Source organism: Sinocyclocheilus anshuiensis, unplaced genomic scaffold, assembly GCF_001515605.1.
Source record: "Sinocyclocheilus anshuiensis isolate Anshui unplaced genomic scaffold, SAMN03320099.WGS_v1.1 scaffold418, whole genome shotgun sequence".
In the NCBI taxonomy this organism is placed as follows: domain Eukaryota; kingdom Metazoa; phylum Chordata; class Actinopteri; order Cypriniformes; family Cyprinidae; genus Sinocyclocheilus; species Sinocyclocheilus anshuiensis.
This window is the reverse complement of record NW_015544131.1, coordinates 98,697-118,496: the sequence shown is the minus strand read 5'-3', so window position 1 is coordinate 118,496 and position 19,800 is coordinate 98,697. Positions and strand designations below refer to the sequence as shown.

General features: G+C 37.3%; 2 protein-coding genes across 2 annotated transcripts in view; one reads left to right on the top strand and one right to left on the bottom strand.

Moving 5' to 3' along the window:
* LOC107694893 (uncharacterized) overlaps positions 1-1,946 on the bottom strand; it is a 7,261-nt gene extending 5,315 nt beyond the window's left edge. The window contains exon 1 of the mRNA XM_016494612.1: positions 1,892-1,946. Coding sequence (XP_016350098.1) covers positions 1,892-1,894 — 3 coding nt within the window. The 5' untranslated portion in view covers positions 1,895-1,946. The remainder of the gene's footprint in view (positions 1-1,891) is intronic.
* Positions 1-19,800, top strand: part of LOC107694887 (zinc finger protein 91-like) — a gene marked incomplete at both ends in the record, with an annotated part of 96,941 nt that overhangs the window by 37,866 nt on the left and 39,275 nt on the right. The window lies entirely within an intron of this gene.

Sequence of the window (19,800 nt, the reverse complement as noted above, 5' to 3'; positions counted from 1 at the left end):
TTTCTTTATTTTTAAAATGTGTATAAGTAGTATTTATAAAGTTTTAGCTTTTAGTTTTGGATCTGTTTTTAGTTGTTTTAATACTACAATTGATTGCTTCTGTTGTCCTCATTTGTAAGTCGCTTTGGATAAAAGCGTCTGCTAAATGACTAAATAAATAAATAAATATTTACATGTATATATTTATGTACATATAATTTATATCATATATAAATGTATTTAATATATAAACAACCTATTTTTCTTAAATATATACATGCATGTGTGCCTTTAACACTATGTTTTGCCTTCATGCAAGCACGGGTATTTATTTCATGAAATGCAAATCTAGTTACCTTTGTTATTGATTATGTATAACCAGTGTTGGGGAAAGTTACTTTTAAAAGTAATGCAATACAATATTGTGTTACTCCCTAAAAAGTAACTAATTGTGTTGCTTGGTTGCTTTTTATGGAAAGTAATGTGTTATGTTACTTTTGCATTACTTTTGCGTTACTTATTATGGTTGAACTGGATCATCGAAGGTCAGAAGCAAAGACATTGGTTAATAGAATGGGATTAAATACATAAAGGATATTTGTGTTGTTTAACATTTAATTATTGCAGGTTTGCATCATATTCTGAGTTGCATTATTTTTATTCATTTTGATTAATACTGAATCTGTGTTTTTTTTTGTGTGTGGGTGAGATGAATTAATGCATATTCATATTTATTTTAGAACTACAGTAACATCTTCTGATTTCTCTCAACATGGGGACAGGAGAGCTGTCAATCAATAAATTGGAAAAAAAAGTAACGCGTTACTTATTTGAAAAATTAATTCAGATATTCTCTTGAAAATTAAAAAGTAATGCATTACTTTACTAGTTACTTGTAAAAAAGTAATCTGATTATGTAACTCGCGTTACTTGTAATGCGTTATCCCCAACACTGTTTATATATACATAATATACACCGTACACACACATATATTATGTAAACAAAAACTTATTTTGGATGCGATTAATCGTTTGACAGCACTAATTTTAATCTAAGCTTATTCCACCAACATGCAGGTCATAATATCCTGTATTGCTTAAACTGTCGAAGCCTGCAGTAATCAACGGTTTTTAGAAAACACTGTTTATGAACATCTCTGTAAACAAACTAAAAATAAAACAGCCGCACCGACATCATCCGCTGATTCGGCACAACACCGCGAGTTTTCCTCGGTGGCCAATGTGGCCGGTCCACTCGGTACACAGATTCATATGATGAAAACCATAATACTGCATATCTTTTCAACGCGGATGGATTGAGAGAAGTGAGCATGCGGGTGGCAGAGCCTGTGTCCCTGAGGCTTGTCTATGTCGAATGATATCTGAAAGCATGAGTGTACTGTGCAAGAAAAGTTTACTTCGTTTCAGTGACAGTACTACATTAAAGTACTGTATATAACAGCTGTAGTCCTGATAATGCCAAATGTCTGATTTTACCAATACAAATGCTCCTACATAATTTATCTCTATGTATTTAGTCAGTGACAGAGTGTAAAACATAAGGGTCCAACAAATTTTAGCTTCAGAATCATTCATATTTTTATTCTGGTGTCACCACTGTCCTGTGACTGGGGACCAGAACCAAGTTCAAATCTATTCAAGTCCACCACCCAAGTCCATAACAAATTTAGCAAATTAACAGCACATTTTTTTTTTTAATTTACCATTTAGCCTATGGAAGTAGTAGTAATAATAATAACTTTATTTTGGCTTTAAATATTATGATATGATCGTATTGTGAGTTCATTATCGAGATATGTATCGTATTGTGACATGATTGTATTGTGACACCTCTAATAATGTGTTAAAACGAGTTACCAGAGTGTGAAGTCTTACCCTTATGATGACTTACCATTTTATGTGCTGCTCAGAATCAGAAGGTTCAGAGATGCTGTGTGAGTCTGCGGTGAAGCAGGAGTGATGAGGAACAGGACGCAGGTGGTTTTTATTCTAACACTTGACCAGCCCTCATCTTAAACACCAATTAAATGTACCCACGCTTGCATTACTGACTCTTTTAATAACGTCACTGAACGTCTTTGCATGTCTCACCATGTATGGTATGCTGCTGGACTTCCTCAAAATAGTCAATAAGTAACAGAATAACGAATAGTTCCTTCAAGAACTCCTAAGGGCTGTGCTGCTTAATCTTTTTTTATAACCTGTGCAACTTTTTTCAGGATTCTTTGATGAATTAAAATTATTATATATAATTTAAAAAAATGTAAAAATAGAAATCCTTTCTAACAGTAAATGTGGAGGAAATTTTATTTCTGCCTGAAATATTCATATTATTTGCTTCACTGTACTAAAGAGTGTTCTTTAGACTGTCTGTGAGTGCTTCAGTTTGCTTCAATATGCTTGAGTTTTTGATATTACATCACACACCTGCAGCACTTCTGCGAGCGGAGAAAAATATAATAAAACTAGGCTATATATATATAAATAGGCTATAAAATATAGGCTATAAAATTTTAAGAAAAACTGCAACAAGTAGCCTAGTATGCAAAATACTGTTAATTGAAAGGATTTGTTGTGGAGTGAGGGGAACTAAAATAGCCTAGCTATGTTTACAGTGTTTATTATAATGTTTGTAAACATTTCGTGTCGGCATTAGGCCTATTTCTGAATGAAAAACGTTTTTTCCCCCTTAAAAAACACATTTTGTTATACGCGTAGCGTATTTTAACCATGCAGCAAACCTTTTTAAATATTTTGATAAATTACTGAAAAAATAAATAATTAAATTACTTTTTAAAACGTTTAAATTATTGTATTAATCGGTCAAAATTATTATGGTCGGTTAACTGGTTAAAATGAACATCCCTAACAAAAATGTTATTTTAGTTTCTTAGACGTCCTGGCTACTTAGAAATGTATTTGCATTAAATTCTTAGAAATGCATCTGGAGGACATAGTTAGGCACCTTAAATGGACATATATGTTGAATATGCATTATGATTGGATGAGATCAAAGCATCCGCATTTGATGAAGGTATAAATGTTGAGTTTGGGTGAATCCTCGTTGTTGCAATCTACAGCCAACCCTGAATGACTGTATGAATGTAGACCTTTTCCTGCTGGAAAATAAATATTCAAAAGACTTTTGTCTCATACCTTTAATTGAAATGGAAAATTGCCACCATAATATACAATACTGTTTAAAATGTTGGGGTCAGTTATTGTTTTATTTCTGTTTTTATGTTTCTATGAAACATTCGCTACTTAAAAAGTTATTGAATTAAAATATTAAATATCCATATCTGCAAGACAAGGATAGGAGATTAAAAATTATCTTCCAAAACGTACTGACAGATTCTGGAAGATAAATTCTTCAAACAATGGTACAAGAGGATGTCATGCTGGTTAGGTCATAAGGTGAACTAGGAAAAAGGGTCTTGAAAGTAATTTCGTTCCCACTCTTGGGCACTACTTTTTCAATGCATTTTTGCATAGACAACACCCTTTTGGACTTTAGGTTAAAAGTTCTCTGCAAAATATCCTGCAGTTTTTTGTCACAATCCATAAATGTATATAATTGTGAATTGAAAAAAAAAAAAAAAACTAAAGTCTCACGCTGCTGGTTTTGCTTGTAACTTTATTTATATTCATGTTAGCAAAGCAACATATCTCTCAAACTGACATTTATACATGTACCTAAATATTTGAGACCAGTATTGGTGCATTGGTATACTCAAGTTAAAAAAAAAAAAAAAAAAAAGTTTCTCAATATAATGAGATACTAAGTCATAATTATGAGAAAGTTTATCATTATGACTTAAATATGATTCTGTTTCTCAACTGTGGTGGAAACGGGCTTCCATATGTAATAGCTCTGTTTGAAATTACAACAATTTTAATAAATTACAATTGAAGATTTAAAATGTTTTGTTAATTTCTGTAGTATACTCACTCAAAGCCTTTGATGGCAACATTCCTTCATCAGTCATCAATCTACTACATAATAGCACACATACATCACTCACTCAGATGTCTGTTTCATGTTGTCAGACTTGTGTTCCCATTGTGTTGTGTTTTCCTCCCCCAAGTTCTCCCTCGTGTTTCCTTATGCCCATATTTGGTTCTTCCTGTTTCCTGTTCCTATTATGTTTCATTAGTTCCAGGAGTTTCTCGGCATGTCGTGTATCTATAGTGTTTCCTGTTTTGAGTTCTCGGTCCAGTATTGTTTATGTCAACCTCCTCTGCTACGTGTGTTTTCATGGTTCCCTTGATGTTATTAAAGTCTCCTTGTTGATGTACTCCACATCTCCTCGTTCCTCGCTTTGCGCTCCTTCACAGTAGCGAACGTGACAGAATACCGGACCAGAAACAGTAAGCGGCGCCCCTTCTCCCGTGTTTTGGTTTTGTTTTGAACAGTCTTTAGTTTTCGCATTTTTTCCCTCCCGCGGCCATGAAAATAGCCACTCGTTTCATTGTTCTATCCCCTAAGGATTTCCCCTTCATCAAGTATGCCAGGGAGTTCTGCGGGCTCGCCACGGCGACGGCTTTAGATGACTCCCCCATCAACTACTTGTTCTGGCACGGGGCCAATTACCATCGCCCCGTGGACCTCCCAGACACCACGGGACTACGCCGGAGGGAAGGGATCCTCCGGTGTCTGGAGAGCGTCCTGCCCCGAGCCAGAACCAGCCCGCCGGACGATCAGCAGACAAGCCCGCCGGCCGTTCCTCAGGCAAGCCCACCGGCCGCGGCTCTCTCCAGCCCACCGGCAGCGGCATTCTCCAGCCCGCCGGCCGCACCGTTCTCCCTTACCCAAAAGAGGAGGATGAGGAGAAAAGGATGGCTCACGGCCCTCTTCCTCACCCGAGAGCGCCCTCCAGAGCTCGCTCCAGTGTTGGCTCCAGCCTGACACCAGCATCAAGATAGGGCTGCAGTACCCAAGGTTAGCTTACGGAGGGCTCCTGTTCTTCTGCTCCGCCATGGCTCCCCGAGCTCCCTGTTCCGCCATGGCCTCTGGAACTGCCTGCTCCGCCATGGTCTCTTAGTCTGCCTGCTCCGCCATGGCCTCCTAGTCTGCCTGCTGTGCCATGGCTTCCCGGCCTTCTAGTCTGCCTGCTCCGTCATGGCCTCCTAGTCTGCCTGCTCCGCCATGGCCTCCTAGTCTGCCTGCTCCGCCATGGCCTCCTAGTCTGCCTGCTCCGCCATGGCCTCCTAGTCTGCTGGATCCGCCAGGGGTCCCAGAACGGGCCCCTCAGGACAGACACGGGACAGCAGGCCTCCAGAGCGCCCTCCCCGTTGAATGTTGTGAGGAGCGAGGACGCGCCTTCCGGGAGGGGGGAGTAATGTCAGACTTGTGTTCCCATTGTGTTGTGTTTTCCTTCCCCAAGTTCTCCCTCATGTTTCCTTATGCCCATATTTGGTTCTTCCTGTTCCTATTATGTTTCATTAGTTCCAGGTGTTTCTCGTCATGTCATGTGTATTTATAGTGTTTTCCTGATTCCCTTGATGTTATTAAAGTCTCCTTGTTGATGTACTCCACGTCTCCTCGTTCCTCGCTCCGTGCTCCCTCTCAGTAGCGAACGTGATACATGTTGTGATGTGCTCATCTGCAATACTTATCAAAGATTTTCCTGTCAGATGTTAAATAGACATTTAGTAATCATCTTTAAGAGGTATATGGATTATGTAAATCCACTATGGAGACTGTTCGCTATACGTAATAAAACGTGTTTTTACAGAAAAATCACAAATATACTATATTATTTAGTGACTTTACACCTTCAGCAATTTTACAGTTTACTCTACAGTTGCTCAACAAATGTGATTTTAACACAAGGAAACGTGTTTTTGGTTTCTAATACTCACATTTGAAAACACCCTCGTCACTGTTCTCCACCCTGTTCGATGATGACGTATCCTCTCCCGTGGCCTCCTGGGGTAGAAAAGTGTCCATCGGATGCACACTTCTGAATCTGGGCTGAAGCAGTGGGACATCCTGGGATTTCTCATCTACTCTTTTATGAATACTGAGTTTTCGAACATACTTCTTTCTCAGGGTGTCCGCGGGTCCTTACAGAACAAATGAGCATGACAGCACACATAAACTCAGAAGAAACACACTGAGGTAAAAATTCAATGTTTAGTTTATTCATAACATGATATAGTTAAGTAACACCATGACAAGTGAGCTATTTTGCTCAATATTCTCGCGACGCAAAAAAACATTCAAAACACCTACAGAGTGCACGCATTACGTGAAGTCTAGTGCGCGTGCGCATTTAGAGTGCACTCTGCCTGATCACTGCATGATTCGGTCTATTAAAATACATTCAGAATTATCACAAATTCAAGACATGGGGGCAGAAAATGTGTATATTTATACCACTTCATCTAGTTAATCAAGTTCACATGGAAGAGTGCCTTTTTTTTTTTCCAAAAATGACCATATACAAATGTGATATTGATTTTTTACAACAGTTCAATAAACTAGAAGTTTTATTAAGAGACTTACGTTTTAGACACCATATTGCCTGTTTTTGCACTATTTCGGCAACAAAAATAATTCCAAACAAAGCCACGGCGCTGTTTTGCGTCTTTGAGCAACATGACGGTGTTTCGTTCCCGAATGAATCAACAGTTTAAATGATTCGGTTCAATCGCAATGACTCACTTAACAGTGACCTACTGCCACCTACTGGTGGTTTTAATTTCACATTTAAAGTATCTTTTAATTTTTTTAATTATTTCAAATATTAGTATTCAATGTTTTATGTTTAATATATCAAAACATTATTTATGCATTTGTAACTGCAGGTTAAATACATTCATGTTCTGCATTAAACAGTGTGTAAACACATCTAAATGCCAATTCAGGTGCAGCTTATGTCTGGATTGCAAAGATTAATTTTGTTAATACTGATTTCATTTGCTTGGTAACAGCCCAAATGTCTTATTATTCTAATTCACTGATTAAATGTAAGAATTTGACTCAAAAGATAATGCACACTTATAGAAAAATGGCTTTATAAAGGTAAAATGCCCTTTTATATATAACAATCTTATATATTTTGTTGATTGGGTGATGATGTCATATCCACATTACCATTGATTAACGTTTACCACTAGTAACATATTTGTACCCAAAAAACACTTAAAGCCTTAAGGCTTACAGCCTGAGTGTGTGCATTATATTTTGTACAACTGTGTGAATGGTCTATGCAGTTTTAGCGGTTAGGCTATTGTCCTGTCACCATATTACAGACAAATTAACTTTGTCCTTATTATCTGTTGAGTGTTTCAGTTAGGATATATATGCTTATGATTAACTGACCTTGGGATACAGGATAGATGGATTACTCTTTACCTTACTATTTTTAAAGTAACAATTTTCCATTAATGCTGATTTACATTCCACCAGGATCATGAACAAGGAAATGTCTACCACGAAATATTGCCTCTGCTCACGTCTATCATGACTCCAGTAGAGAACATATGCAGCAGAGGGATTTATGCATTTGTGCATATACTGTGTCATAAATTACTTACTCATTCACTTCAGTGACAATTATGCAGACATCAAGTTCATTAATGCCTAAACATAAAATTCTTAATGTTCAGTAATGTGGTTTAATCAGTGTAACTGGATACAATTGCAAAGTTGTGTTTGTATCGACATGTTTAAACATCATACACTTTAAAATCTTGCTAATTGCTTTTAAAGCCCTGAATGGTTAAGCTCCTCAGTACTTGAGCGAGGTCTTAGCGCATTATAGTCCTTCACGTCCGCTGCGTTCTCAAAACTCTGGCCATTTAATAATACCTAGAATATCAAAATCAACTGTGGGCGGCAGATCCTTTTCCTATTTAGTGCCCAAACTCTGGAATAATCTGCCTAACACCGTTCGGGAGGCAGACACACTCTGTCAGTTTAAATCTAGATTAAAGACCCATCTCTTTAACCTGGCTTACACATAACACACGAACACATCTCTATAATTAAAATCCGTTAAAGGATTGTTAGGCTGCATAAATTAGGTCAACCAGAACCGGGAACACTTCCCATAGCACCAGATGTACTTGTTTCATCGTAAGAAGAATGGCATCTAGCACCTAGAGATGACAGCCCTGAATCTCAGCGGAGACCAGTTCCACAATTAGTTCTGGTACTATGAAAAGGTTCCTGCGGTGCGAAAGGCCCTCATGACAACTAGATGAGCCCCAGAAACAGAAGACATTGTCACCTAGATGGCCATTGGCACAAGACCACGGGAACCAGACGAGTCCTATACACAGTCTGACTGTGTTGCAGCCTGGAATTAAACTGCTGGTTTTGTCCAGCCAGTGGAGAATGATGGAGTTTTGCTTCCTTCGACACACTATTTTCCTGTTTAATACTGTAAAGCTGCTTTGACACAATCAGTATTGTAAAAAAGCGCTATATAAATAACAGTGACTTGACTTAATCTCATGTCAATGAATCTCAAAGGTTTAATTCTGACATATTTCCTAGTAAAGTGAATATTGGGGCTCTGAGTGTCATTCTAACTTTGGATCCAGCACTTCTTTTGTCAGGGTTTCTGCAGGATTTTAAAGCTCAAATTTAAGACTTTTTAACCCTTGTTTTGACATTTTTGTCCTGTTAAGGTTTTTTTTAATTTTTTTTTATCATTTTGCCTGTGTTAATGCCAACTGCGTAAAGTTTGCCACAGGTGTGTATTTTTATTGGAATTTTAATATTTCACCCTCATTTCCTTTAATAAATCTATTTTACACTAGGTACAAAAAATAGTTCCTCTCAGGACCTTAAGGACAAAAATGTCCTTATTGAAACCCATTAAAATGGCAAATTTTAATCCCAAGGCCATTTAACTATAAAATGACGCAATATTTGCTAATAGGCTTTCATTCTGTTGGCAAGGCTTCAAAATGTTGACTTTTTACTACATGGTGCCATTTTTTCAAGTTTGGCATAAAAAGCAAATACTCGCTTTATTCCTGTTTTCTGCTTATGCATATTTATAGTCTATAATAGAGTAGGCTAGCCACGATAGACAGTGCTGACGGTGATACCGGTGTTAAGCCACAACACCGGTTACGTCACTTGCACACCGCGTCACCGACCCCCACCGTCGTTTTGATTTTTTGTAGTAATAAAAATAATAGACAAGACGATCGCGGATGATTTAGTTTCGAAACTAGCTGCAAAAGCGCCTGTTTGGCAGTATTTTGTATTTTGAAAAGCCTGTTGAGTTTTGCCGTTTATCTAAGGTGATTTTGGAAGTTTTTTTAAACATTCGTTTCTTATTTAATTGGTTCCACATTATTTGCTGATTTTTACTTTATTTAAACTTTGTGTCATTTATTTATTTTATTTGACATCAAGGTGTATGCCGTGCCTCCAAGCTTTCTTACTCGTTTTGCTAATAAACGTTCTATGTTTCTTATTTATTTGGTTATGTATTATACACGTTTACTTACATAAAGTTTAAATAGGTATACAAAACTGGAAATATCCTCTTTGTTATTTTATATTAGGCATAGCCTGCCCTATAGCATGGTGTATTTTTATTTGTTTTGTTAATAAAAGTTCTATGTTTTATATATACGCTAAAGTGAGTTTGACGTTGTATTTTGTTGTTGCATTCAAGCAATTGACGCCGAATTGCCTCTAATTCGAAAGTGAAAGTAAAATTTGCACGCCGCTTTTAAGCTATTTAAAAGGGAAGGAAAGCGAGGAAAAGAGGGAAAATTAAAACGAACTAAAAACGAACAATTGCTTTACTCCGAATTGCCGCTATTTGAAAGTGAAAGTAAAATGCGCACGCCGCTTTTACAAGCTATTTAAAAGTGAAGGAAAGCAGGAAAAGAGGGAACGCCCCGCCCTCGCGGTGATACCGGTATTACCGGTGTTGTCACACGTCGATTAACCGGTGGGAAAATTTCCTCACCGTCACAACCCTATTATAGAGTCAATTGGATAAATTATGCAGCTATAATTGTGTGGGTATGTTGGTATGGATGTCAGACTGTGTGTGAAAATAGTGTGAAAGAAAGAAATTATACTGTACTGGAAATCAAAAATCCCACCCCTTGTATATGAGTCACACCCTTGGCAGGGTCATAGGGCCATGTGAAAACTATGAATAAGTTCAAAGAAGGTCACCTGTGACGTCACAACATCCTATGCATGGAAGATGCAAATCTACACGAAGATGGCCCTAGTCGGTACAATTCGCAAGCACAAGCCAGAGCTTCCTCCACAGCTGCTGCAGACATGGCAAAGAGCACTCCTGTCCTCCCTCTTTGCTTTCACTAAGGCGCACACAGCGGTCTTATGTACCCAAACGTGGGAAGAATGTGCTGCTCCTTAGCACCAAGCACCGAGAGCCGGCTGTGATTGACACAGAGAAAAATAAGCCAGTGATCGTCACAGACTACAACCGCTGCAAAGGAGGTGTCGACAACCTGGACAAGGTATGTGCCATTACGCATCAGTTATACACACATTGATTCTTACTGCATAGTGCTTTTATTATTCAGTATTTCTAGCATTTATATAAACAATGTTATATTTTTGTGAATGATGAGAATAGTTTATTTTTACTGCATAGTACTTTTATAAATCAGTATTTCTTAAATGTATATACACAGTTATATTTTCGTGAATGATGAGGAGAAGAATATTTTGTTTATTTTATAATTTTATTTTTTTCTTTCGCAGGTTGTTGGCACCTACAGCTGTAGGAGAAGAACATGTCAGTGGCCAGTGGTTGTCTTCTATAACCTTGTGGACGTCTCTACCTACAACTCATTTGTGCTGTGGTCGGCGGTGGACCCCTCCTGGAACCAGGGCAAAACATTCAGACGGAGGCTGTTTTTGGAGGAACTGGGGAAAATGCTGGTAATGCCACATATGTCACAGAGACAGCGCATTCCCCACCAACCATCTGTCTCCACCATGGTGGAGGATCAACAGCAGGGAGACCCAAACACCAAAAAGAGGAAGTTCTGCAAGTTCTGCACTGACAAAAAGAAAAAGGTTGCCTCCACCTCCAAAAAGTGTGGCAAGCATATCTGCAAAGACCACACATTCACATACTGCAGCTCCTGCTGTGAGTGAATTTTTTATCTGACACTGCATAAAAAATATGAATGCATCCAAATTAATATTGTTGTTAATCATTCACATATCCAAGACTGTAATAATCAAAGAAAAAAAAAATCTGCTTAGCATTTAGTATATTGAAAATAATAATAATAATTATTATTTTTATTTAAAAAAACAACAGTGGCGTTGTGTAAAGAAACCAGCGTTTAAAGCGTTAAAATTCTGAAAATGAATGAATGTTTGGTAATTATGATTAGAACTGATGCTGATAAAAAAATCAAAGCCAGTGAAAGTGGAAAAACATATTAATATATAATATTTTTTGACATGGACATTTTTGTCCTTTATGGACCTGAGTGGTAGTTTTTTTGTTATCTGACACTACATAAAATGCCTCAAAATTAATGGTGTTGTTCATCATTGACACATCCAAGACTGTAATAAACAAAGAAAAAAATCTGCTTAGCATTTAGTATATGGAAAATAACTACTATTTTTATTTTTTTCTTTAAAAAAAATCACCTGTGGCATTACGTAAACAAACTAGCATTTAAAGGATTACAATTCTGAAAATTAATGAATGTTTGGTAATTATGATTAGAACTGATGCTGGTAAAAATAAATTGACGTCAGTGAAAGTGGAAAAAAATATTAATATATAATATTTTTATGACAGTTTTTGGACATGGACATTTTTGTCCACTATGGACCTATGTGTAACTTTTTTTAATTGACGCACAAGGGTTAAGACCTGCATAAATAAAATTAATACCATATGAGCGGGGTAGGGTAATGTCTATAGTACCACATTAAACTATAAAATTACTGTAAAAAGCATAATTTACAGTTCAGATACAGTTTTATAAAATGATAAATGTTACATTTCAGCCTTTAAACCATTTTTAAGAAAATTGACGAGTCAAAAGTATTAATCATTATATTAATTTAAACAGTTATTATCAATAAATTATTATATAAATTAAATAACATAAATTAGGGGTGTGTGATATTGACAAAAAAAAAGATATCGAGATATTTTCTGGGATTGATAACGATAATTAGATTATATTTTGCTGAGTGTGTTATTGTGCTGATATCTTAAGGACTACCGTGGATAGCTGACTCCTGAATTTTTTTATATTCTTCATATTCTGTGTGGTCAGTTCACAGCAGGGATAGAATTTAATCTTTTCCATCTTTTTTTCATCTTTCTCTGGAGGTTCTACAGCAGTAACATCAGGAAACAGGGAGAAGTCAGTAACGGTCTCTTCGACCACAACACGACAGGCTGAGAGTGCGTCGCTGGGCGCCATCACTACACAAGGAGCTGAAGAGAGCGCCTCCACCTCGGAAGGTTCTGTGGTGGTGTATGCAGCCCAAACACACCATAAAGCGATCCCCATCAAGGGAAGCGCTTCAGACAGGGGAATCAGTTCAGGAACAGGAGGGCTAGAGTGAGTGGGTTTGGGCATACCAGCTGCACGTGCAGACACCAGCGGTGCATCCCTCACACTGGATACCAGACTGGGATACCGAAGGACTGACCTTGATAATCTGGGTGCAACAGACAGGACGTGACAAGACTCTGGAAGATCAGCTGAGATGTGACGAGACTCTGGAAGATCAGCTGAGAATCTGGGTGTGACAGACAGGACGTGACATGACTCTGGATGATCAGCTGTGATGCAACGTGATCCTGGATGAATAACTGAGGCGTGACGTGACTCTGGACGAACAGTTGAGACGTGGCAAGACTCTAGATGATCAGCTGTGACGTAAGGAGGCTCTGGCAGCTCAGCTGAGACTTGACTGGACTCATGAAGATCAGTTGTGACTTGACTTGACTCATGAAGGTCAGTTGTGACATGACTTGACTCATGACGATCAGCGGTGACTGGACTTGACTCATGAAGATCAGCTGTGACTTGACTTGAATCATGAAGATCAGCTGTGACTTGACTTGAATCATGAAGATCAGCTGTGACTTGACTTGACTCTAGAAGATCAGCTGTGACTTGACTGGACTCATGAAGATCAACCGTGACTTGACTTGCCTCATGAAGATCAACCGTGACTTGACTAGACTCATGAAGATCAACTGTGACTTGACTTGATTCAGGATTGGCAGCTGTGACATAACGGGACGCTGTTGTGTCCGCCATTTTGCGATCAGGCTCCGTGGCCGCCATTACACGAGCGGACGCGGTGTTGCGTTCCTCCGCGACACCCACAGTGAATGATGATCCAACAGTCAACAAAGCATAATCCATAAACTGAACGAGTGACGAACGCGGACCCTCTCGAATGAGCTTTGACTTTAACGGCTGATTAATGCCCTCATGGAAAAAGTATATCAGGACACAGTTTGGCAGATCAGAGAAATAAGATAGATCTAAATACTCTTGTACATAGTCCTCGAGCGTTCGCGTGCCCTGCTCGAGGGCTAATAATATTCTTGCCATATCCATACCTGGCCAGTGTCCGCGTGAATAGCTGCTGGATCCTTGTGGGGCCGAGTATTCTGTTACGGAACCGACGAGATGAGAGGCGTGCGGATCCATCTGCAAAGCTTTTATTAAAAGACGTGGTCACAAACACAGGCAGGGTCGAAACACCAGCGAACAGGTATGGTACGGGCAAAACATAAGAGCAGTCCAGTAAACGGGCGTGGGTCGATCGACGGTGAACAATATCCAACAGGGCAAGGCAAAGAGAGATAATCCAGGTGCATAGCAATAATCCAGGCAGGGGCAAACAGAGTCCGAAACAGAAAGACAAAAAGGGTAATCCGAAAACACAGGCAAGAATCTGAACACAGGAAAACAGGCAAGGCGAGACTATGACTAAACTAGGAAAACTGGAACTGGCTCCGTAAAGTGCTATCACTAGGAGAGTAATAAGCGCAGACAATACTCGGCGACTTGAGCAGGATCTGGGTGGATGTTATATAGTGTGTGTAATAGCTTTCAGGTGAGCGTGTGCAATCGGTTACAGCTGTGTGCAATCAGTGCAATCAGTATAAACATATAATATACACTCTCAATTAGAAGACGAATTCATAGAGACCAAACATGGTATATTTAAGGTTACATGAATGAGTGGTTCTATCATAAGCATGCATAAAACGATATGCAATACAAAAGACAATATACAAGAACAGTAACAACATACACAATGACCTGAAGTATATGTGTGTTCATTCAAAGAAAGGTTTTCCTATGAATTAATTAGAGAAGAGTCCATTTTTATGGGCATTAGAGAGACTTGAGTAAGAGTTGATTCTCTCTACATACTTTTAGGTCATAAAAGTTTATCTGATCTGGTTGAGGGGTCCTGGTTGCCATGGTAACCAGGGGCCTGGGGTCGTTCCCAGACATGCTGGCACCAAGTATGTTTATTGGGTGAGGGGTAGTGATTGCATAATAGAGAGATAAACATCAATTGTCTTAAATTTGTACAATTGTCACATGTTTTGATAGGATAATAGGAAAGTTTGTATTACGTTTATTGAAAAAGTCAAAGTTCCAGAGGCTTATGCAAAAATAATTTTATTCAGAATTTTATGTTAAATAATGCTCCCTGAAAATAAGTGGGTAACAATGAAGATAAATATTGTAATTATTTGTTTACTAACTTTTAATTGTTAATAAGAATTCTACCAGAAATTTAGTGAAGTTTTAACAAAAAAATTCAATTTGAGTGAGTTGTATTGCAGGGACATATCAATTTTTATCTTTTTTTTTTTTTTTTTAAATATAACTCTTTACATTTGTTTTAAAATGTTTTTTGGTTTAAAATGTTATAAAAACATTTTTACTTAAGTCTTGCTTTTTTTTTTTTTTTATTTGGTAGATGCCAAAGAAGAAGGGCTTTCGTATGCGATGCACTCCAATATCCATCAAGAGTAAGAGTGATGATAATGCATGCGTATGTTCAGAAAAATAGCAGCTGTCTGTTGTTGCTGGGACTGATGTTCGAGCTGCACCACTGAATTGTGATGTGAATGCATTGATTGCATGTAGTGTTGTAGCAGCAATCAAACATGTCATTGCTCCTGTATGTACCAGTGTTAATTTCGTCGACGAATAATTTTCGTCAACAGCATTTTTTTCACCGACGACAACGAGACGATAATGAACTAAAACTCTTTTTAAATGACAAAAACCATGACATAAATCTATTGACATTTTCGTCAACGAATAAAATCAAGATGAAAATGTTGGGCGGGACATAAGCTAACATACACTTGCTGCACGTCGCATAAAACGTTCAAAAATTTCAATATGTGGATATGTGGACATATGGATAAATCTGACGATGCAAGAGAGAACTCAATTCGGTCCGCTTTTCTGAGCACAGACACTGAAGCACACACACACAGAAAGCGCATCTCACAGCGAGCGAGTACTCTTTTGCGTCGCATGAACGGAGAATTACACACAAAATTATGTCAAATTGTCCGTTTTGACAAGTATTCACGTAAACACAGTTGATTACATCTTAAGTCAACGTAAAGAGTAGGGAGAACGTGTATCAGTACAATGCATCCATTGCAGCTGTGCATTCGGTTTTAAAGGGATAGCAGCCTAATTTAGTTGCTATTGTCCGAGCCATTGATGTTAATAAAGCAACAACAGAAAGACAGAAAATCACGTACAGCTCTTGACTGAAAAACCTTAGTAGCCCTAAAGATTAATCTAAATTTATTTATAGAAATAAATATGTCTGCTTGAAAGAATGAAGAATATGGTAAACAAGTTGCTATAAAAAATGCATAATTTATATTTGTACAAAAAATTATATTTCATTAAAAAGAAGACCATGTTCTTGTTCTTTATGAGATGTTTTATTTCATTTTAACATAAAGGCATGTTGTGTGTCACTGCAGTTAAATCGGTGTCTATCATGATAAAACCTTAATATCAAACCTATGTAATGAGTTTGGAAATTTTAGAGAAATGCTTAATAAATGCACTGTAACTAAACCCATTAGATTTTAGCTTACTACATTTACTGTAGATTTAGTCGACTAAAATCTTATGATATTTAGTCGACTAAAACTAAAAACAATTCAGATGACTAAAATATAACTAAAACTAAATGGCATTTTTATGGTCAAAAGATTATGACTAAAATGAAATCAAAATTTACTGTCAAAATTAACACTGGTATGTACATGGGTACACACTGATGTTGATGACATATGTGTGGAAGGGAGTAAGCTAGCCACATATGTAGGTGAGGCAAGCCAGAAAAGAGACCGTAAAAGGAGTTGTGTAAGTTGATTGAACAGCACAATGTGTTTGGCAAGAAATGGAATGTAGAAATTGGTCTGCCAGTGTACAGAGATTTTGGATCCTTAGAAGAGGAGAGTGTAATGTATGAAAAGCTGCAAGAATATTTGTTGAGAGATGGAATGTGTCTGCTAATCCTTCACAGCGCAGTTAGTGCCATCATTCATCGCAAAGATTATTTTGTGGTGGTTGATTTTGCCACTCGTGATGTGTTTGGGATGGCATCTGCTATTGGCACATCTGTGGCTGTTTTTAACACATGCCTTAATGATCTGATGGTTCATATCAGGAATCTAAGGAAGTCTTTAGATGCACAGTGGTATGCCATTAGTAGCATTTCTGTGAAGATGGGTCAAGAAGATTCTGAGCTGCAGAGTGGTACAGTGTTTACAGACAATTATGTTGACATAGAAGGTGCTGCTGAGTTTGATAGCAGTTTTGTCAGGTTTGAAAGTAACAATGTTGCCACTGAAGTAGCAGCTGAGGTTGAGGAAAGTTCTGTCAGGTTTGAAAGTAGCAATATTGGCACTGACATTTCAGCTAACATTGAGAATAGCACTTCTGTCAGACTTAAAAACAGTATAAGAGGATCATTTCATCAGGGGAATGACCAGTTTAAATATGGAGGACTTCAGTGTATGGCAATAGCTTTGGTAAGTCTAGCAAAACAAAGGTCATAGTGTCTTTTCATGGCAGACGAAAGTCTTTGTAGTTGTAGTTTTAGATGATGAGTTGTACACAGCTTTGCGAGACACCAATAGGATTAGCCAGCGGTCCAATCTGTTGTGTGTTCATGATTTACCAAAAGAGACAGTTATTGATGGAGAGAATTTTTTGTTTCAATATGGGTGACTTTGTCAGTGGTGATGTAAATGTTGTTGAAGGTGAATTTATTGAGAGTGGTGCCTGCAGCAGTCTATCAGTTGGACTGGAAAAGGTTTTTGCACAGTATGACACATGTCTTTTGACAGTGTGTAGCAATACGTGTGCAATCATCTCTCAAAATGGACAGTATGCATTGGTTGACTCATGCACGAAGTGATGATGAAAGAAGTGATGAAAGTGGAAGCAGTGTTGTTGTATTTTTTCGTCTCTTAAAGATTTGCTCAATAACATTTGCCTTTTATCTACAGGGCTCAGTGAGCAACCTTTTGAAATAGCTTGTATCTGTGTCACTGTGAAATCCGGTCAATTGCTAATCATTTCAGCAATGACATATAAACCAAGTGATGAAATTTGTTTGGGCCATTCACAAAGGCTTTTACAAATTCAGCATGTAAGTAGGTCTTGTGAAAGAGCAACTGTGAGTTGTAAAAGCTCTAACATGCCTTTTGCCACCAATGACTTGGCTTTGGAGAATGGTTCTTTTTCACAGCCAGATGTATTAAAAATAAAAAAAGCCGAACATACAAAGTGTTTAACTCTTACAGAGGGTAGTAAAGACTCTGACAAGACTTTTGAAATTGGGCTTGATTTGGCTTCTGCAAAAGATCTGCCTGTAAATAGTAATGTAAGAAAAAAGCGTAAGATTTCAGTAAGGAATTGTACTTCAAAAAAATTAAAAAGATATGATGTTATTGAAGATAATTCAGATGTAGAATTGGTTAGTGATGAAGTAAATAAAAATATGATGTTTAGTCCTATATGTAAAAATGTCTGTCAAACTTTGTGCCTGACAGCTTAAATGTGGAGAAAAATATGATTTCAAAGATATTTTTTAATAGAAAAATGAGTTGCTGTAGTGCAATAGTTGGGAAAAAATGGTGTAAAATACCAAAACATTTTAAGAAAAGAGTATTCGTCAATGTAAGAGTACATCAATAAGTCCAAAATGCGATATGTGTTAGCATCTGGGTTATGGAAGTTGAAATACAAGCAACAGCGGATTATTTAGGAGTCAATGTATTTACATTTTTTGACGGCCGTGGTTAAAATACACTTGCAACAGTAAGCTTTTGTCAAATCAGAGTATCTACTCAGAAAACTGTAATGGAAACCATTATGAAACTGTAGTTTGTGTTTATTAGGCTGAATTACAGAGTTGTTATGGCTATTGCAAAACCAGTGAATCTTATATTACAGGTTACAATATTAGATCACACATTAAGAATAACAATAATGTTTTAGCTTTGGAAAACTAGAAACAGCATTTTGAAGTGCAAATGCAGTTTAGGACTGAACAACAATAACAAAACAATGCAAAATGAGACCTGTGCAGCAGGAATGATAGTAGATTGTGATGTTTAAGTTGTGGATGACTCTGATGTTGAAATTGTGGAAAATGCAGGTCAAATGACATTCAAATATAGTCCTGTATCTACTGAAGTTGCACAAACAATATGCAATGAATTAAATTTGAATTTTGAAAGAGAATATATACAGGTATCCATTGTTTAAGACACATAAAGTTGTTCAGGATGGTAATAGTTTTTTTTTAGAGCAGTAGCTCAAGTGATTAGTGGTTCTGAAAAGAGTCATCGGAAAATAAGACTTGCTGTTGTCAAGTATATGGAAAATCACAGTGAAGAACACATGAAGTTAATAGGAAAAGAATATGCTTCAATGTCAGAATATATAACCAAGTTACAAAATATGTAGGAGAATTTCAAGGTACAGCAAATGCTTTAGGAGTGGATCTATTTATATGCATTGGGGAAAAATGGAACAAATACATTTGCATGGGTACAGTGCTGAGAAAGGAAGGAATTTACCTAAAACAATGTGACAATTATTTTGAGCCTGTAATATGTGTCCAACATGGCAATAAGAAGGTTTGCTTTGATTTGTGTAAAGTGGGTCATTTGCCTGAGTCAAAGTACTTGTGTAGAAAGGATTCAAAGAGGCAGGCAGACATGACTGCAAATATTTGTATTTCAAATAGCAATTATTGTTTTCTAAGTATTATAAAAGGAAATTGGCCTGCCAAAAAAAAAAAAACATTAAATATCAAAATAATGTGTTGCATAAGGAAATGAAAAAGAATGTTAGTAAAAGGAAGTATGAGGAAGATGCGTTGTATAAGGAAATTAAAAAGAACATGAGAAAAAGAAAGTATTAGGAAAATGTGTTGCACAAGAAAAGGTTGAAGGAATGGAGTAAAAGGAAATATAGGTTAAACCAGTTGCACAGGCAGAATGTAAAGGCTATTAGTATGAGAAAGTATCATGGAAACCCTGAGCATAAAAAAAGTGTTAAAGCAGGTATAAAATTTAAAAGGCAACAAATGAAAGTAAAAGCAGAACAGTTTGATTTTGATGTGCAGCGATTTTTTTGATTTAGTAAAAGATGGGCCAGATTTTGTGTGTTGTGTTTGCCAACCTTTAAAGTGCCCCTATTATGCCATTTTCAAGATTGCCCAGGGGCGTAGCCATCATTTCAGAAATGAGGGGGACAGAAATT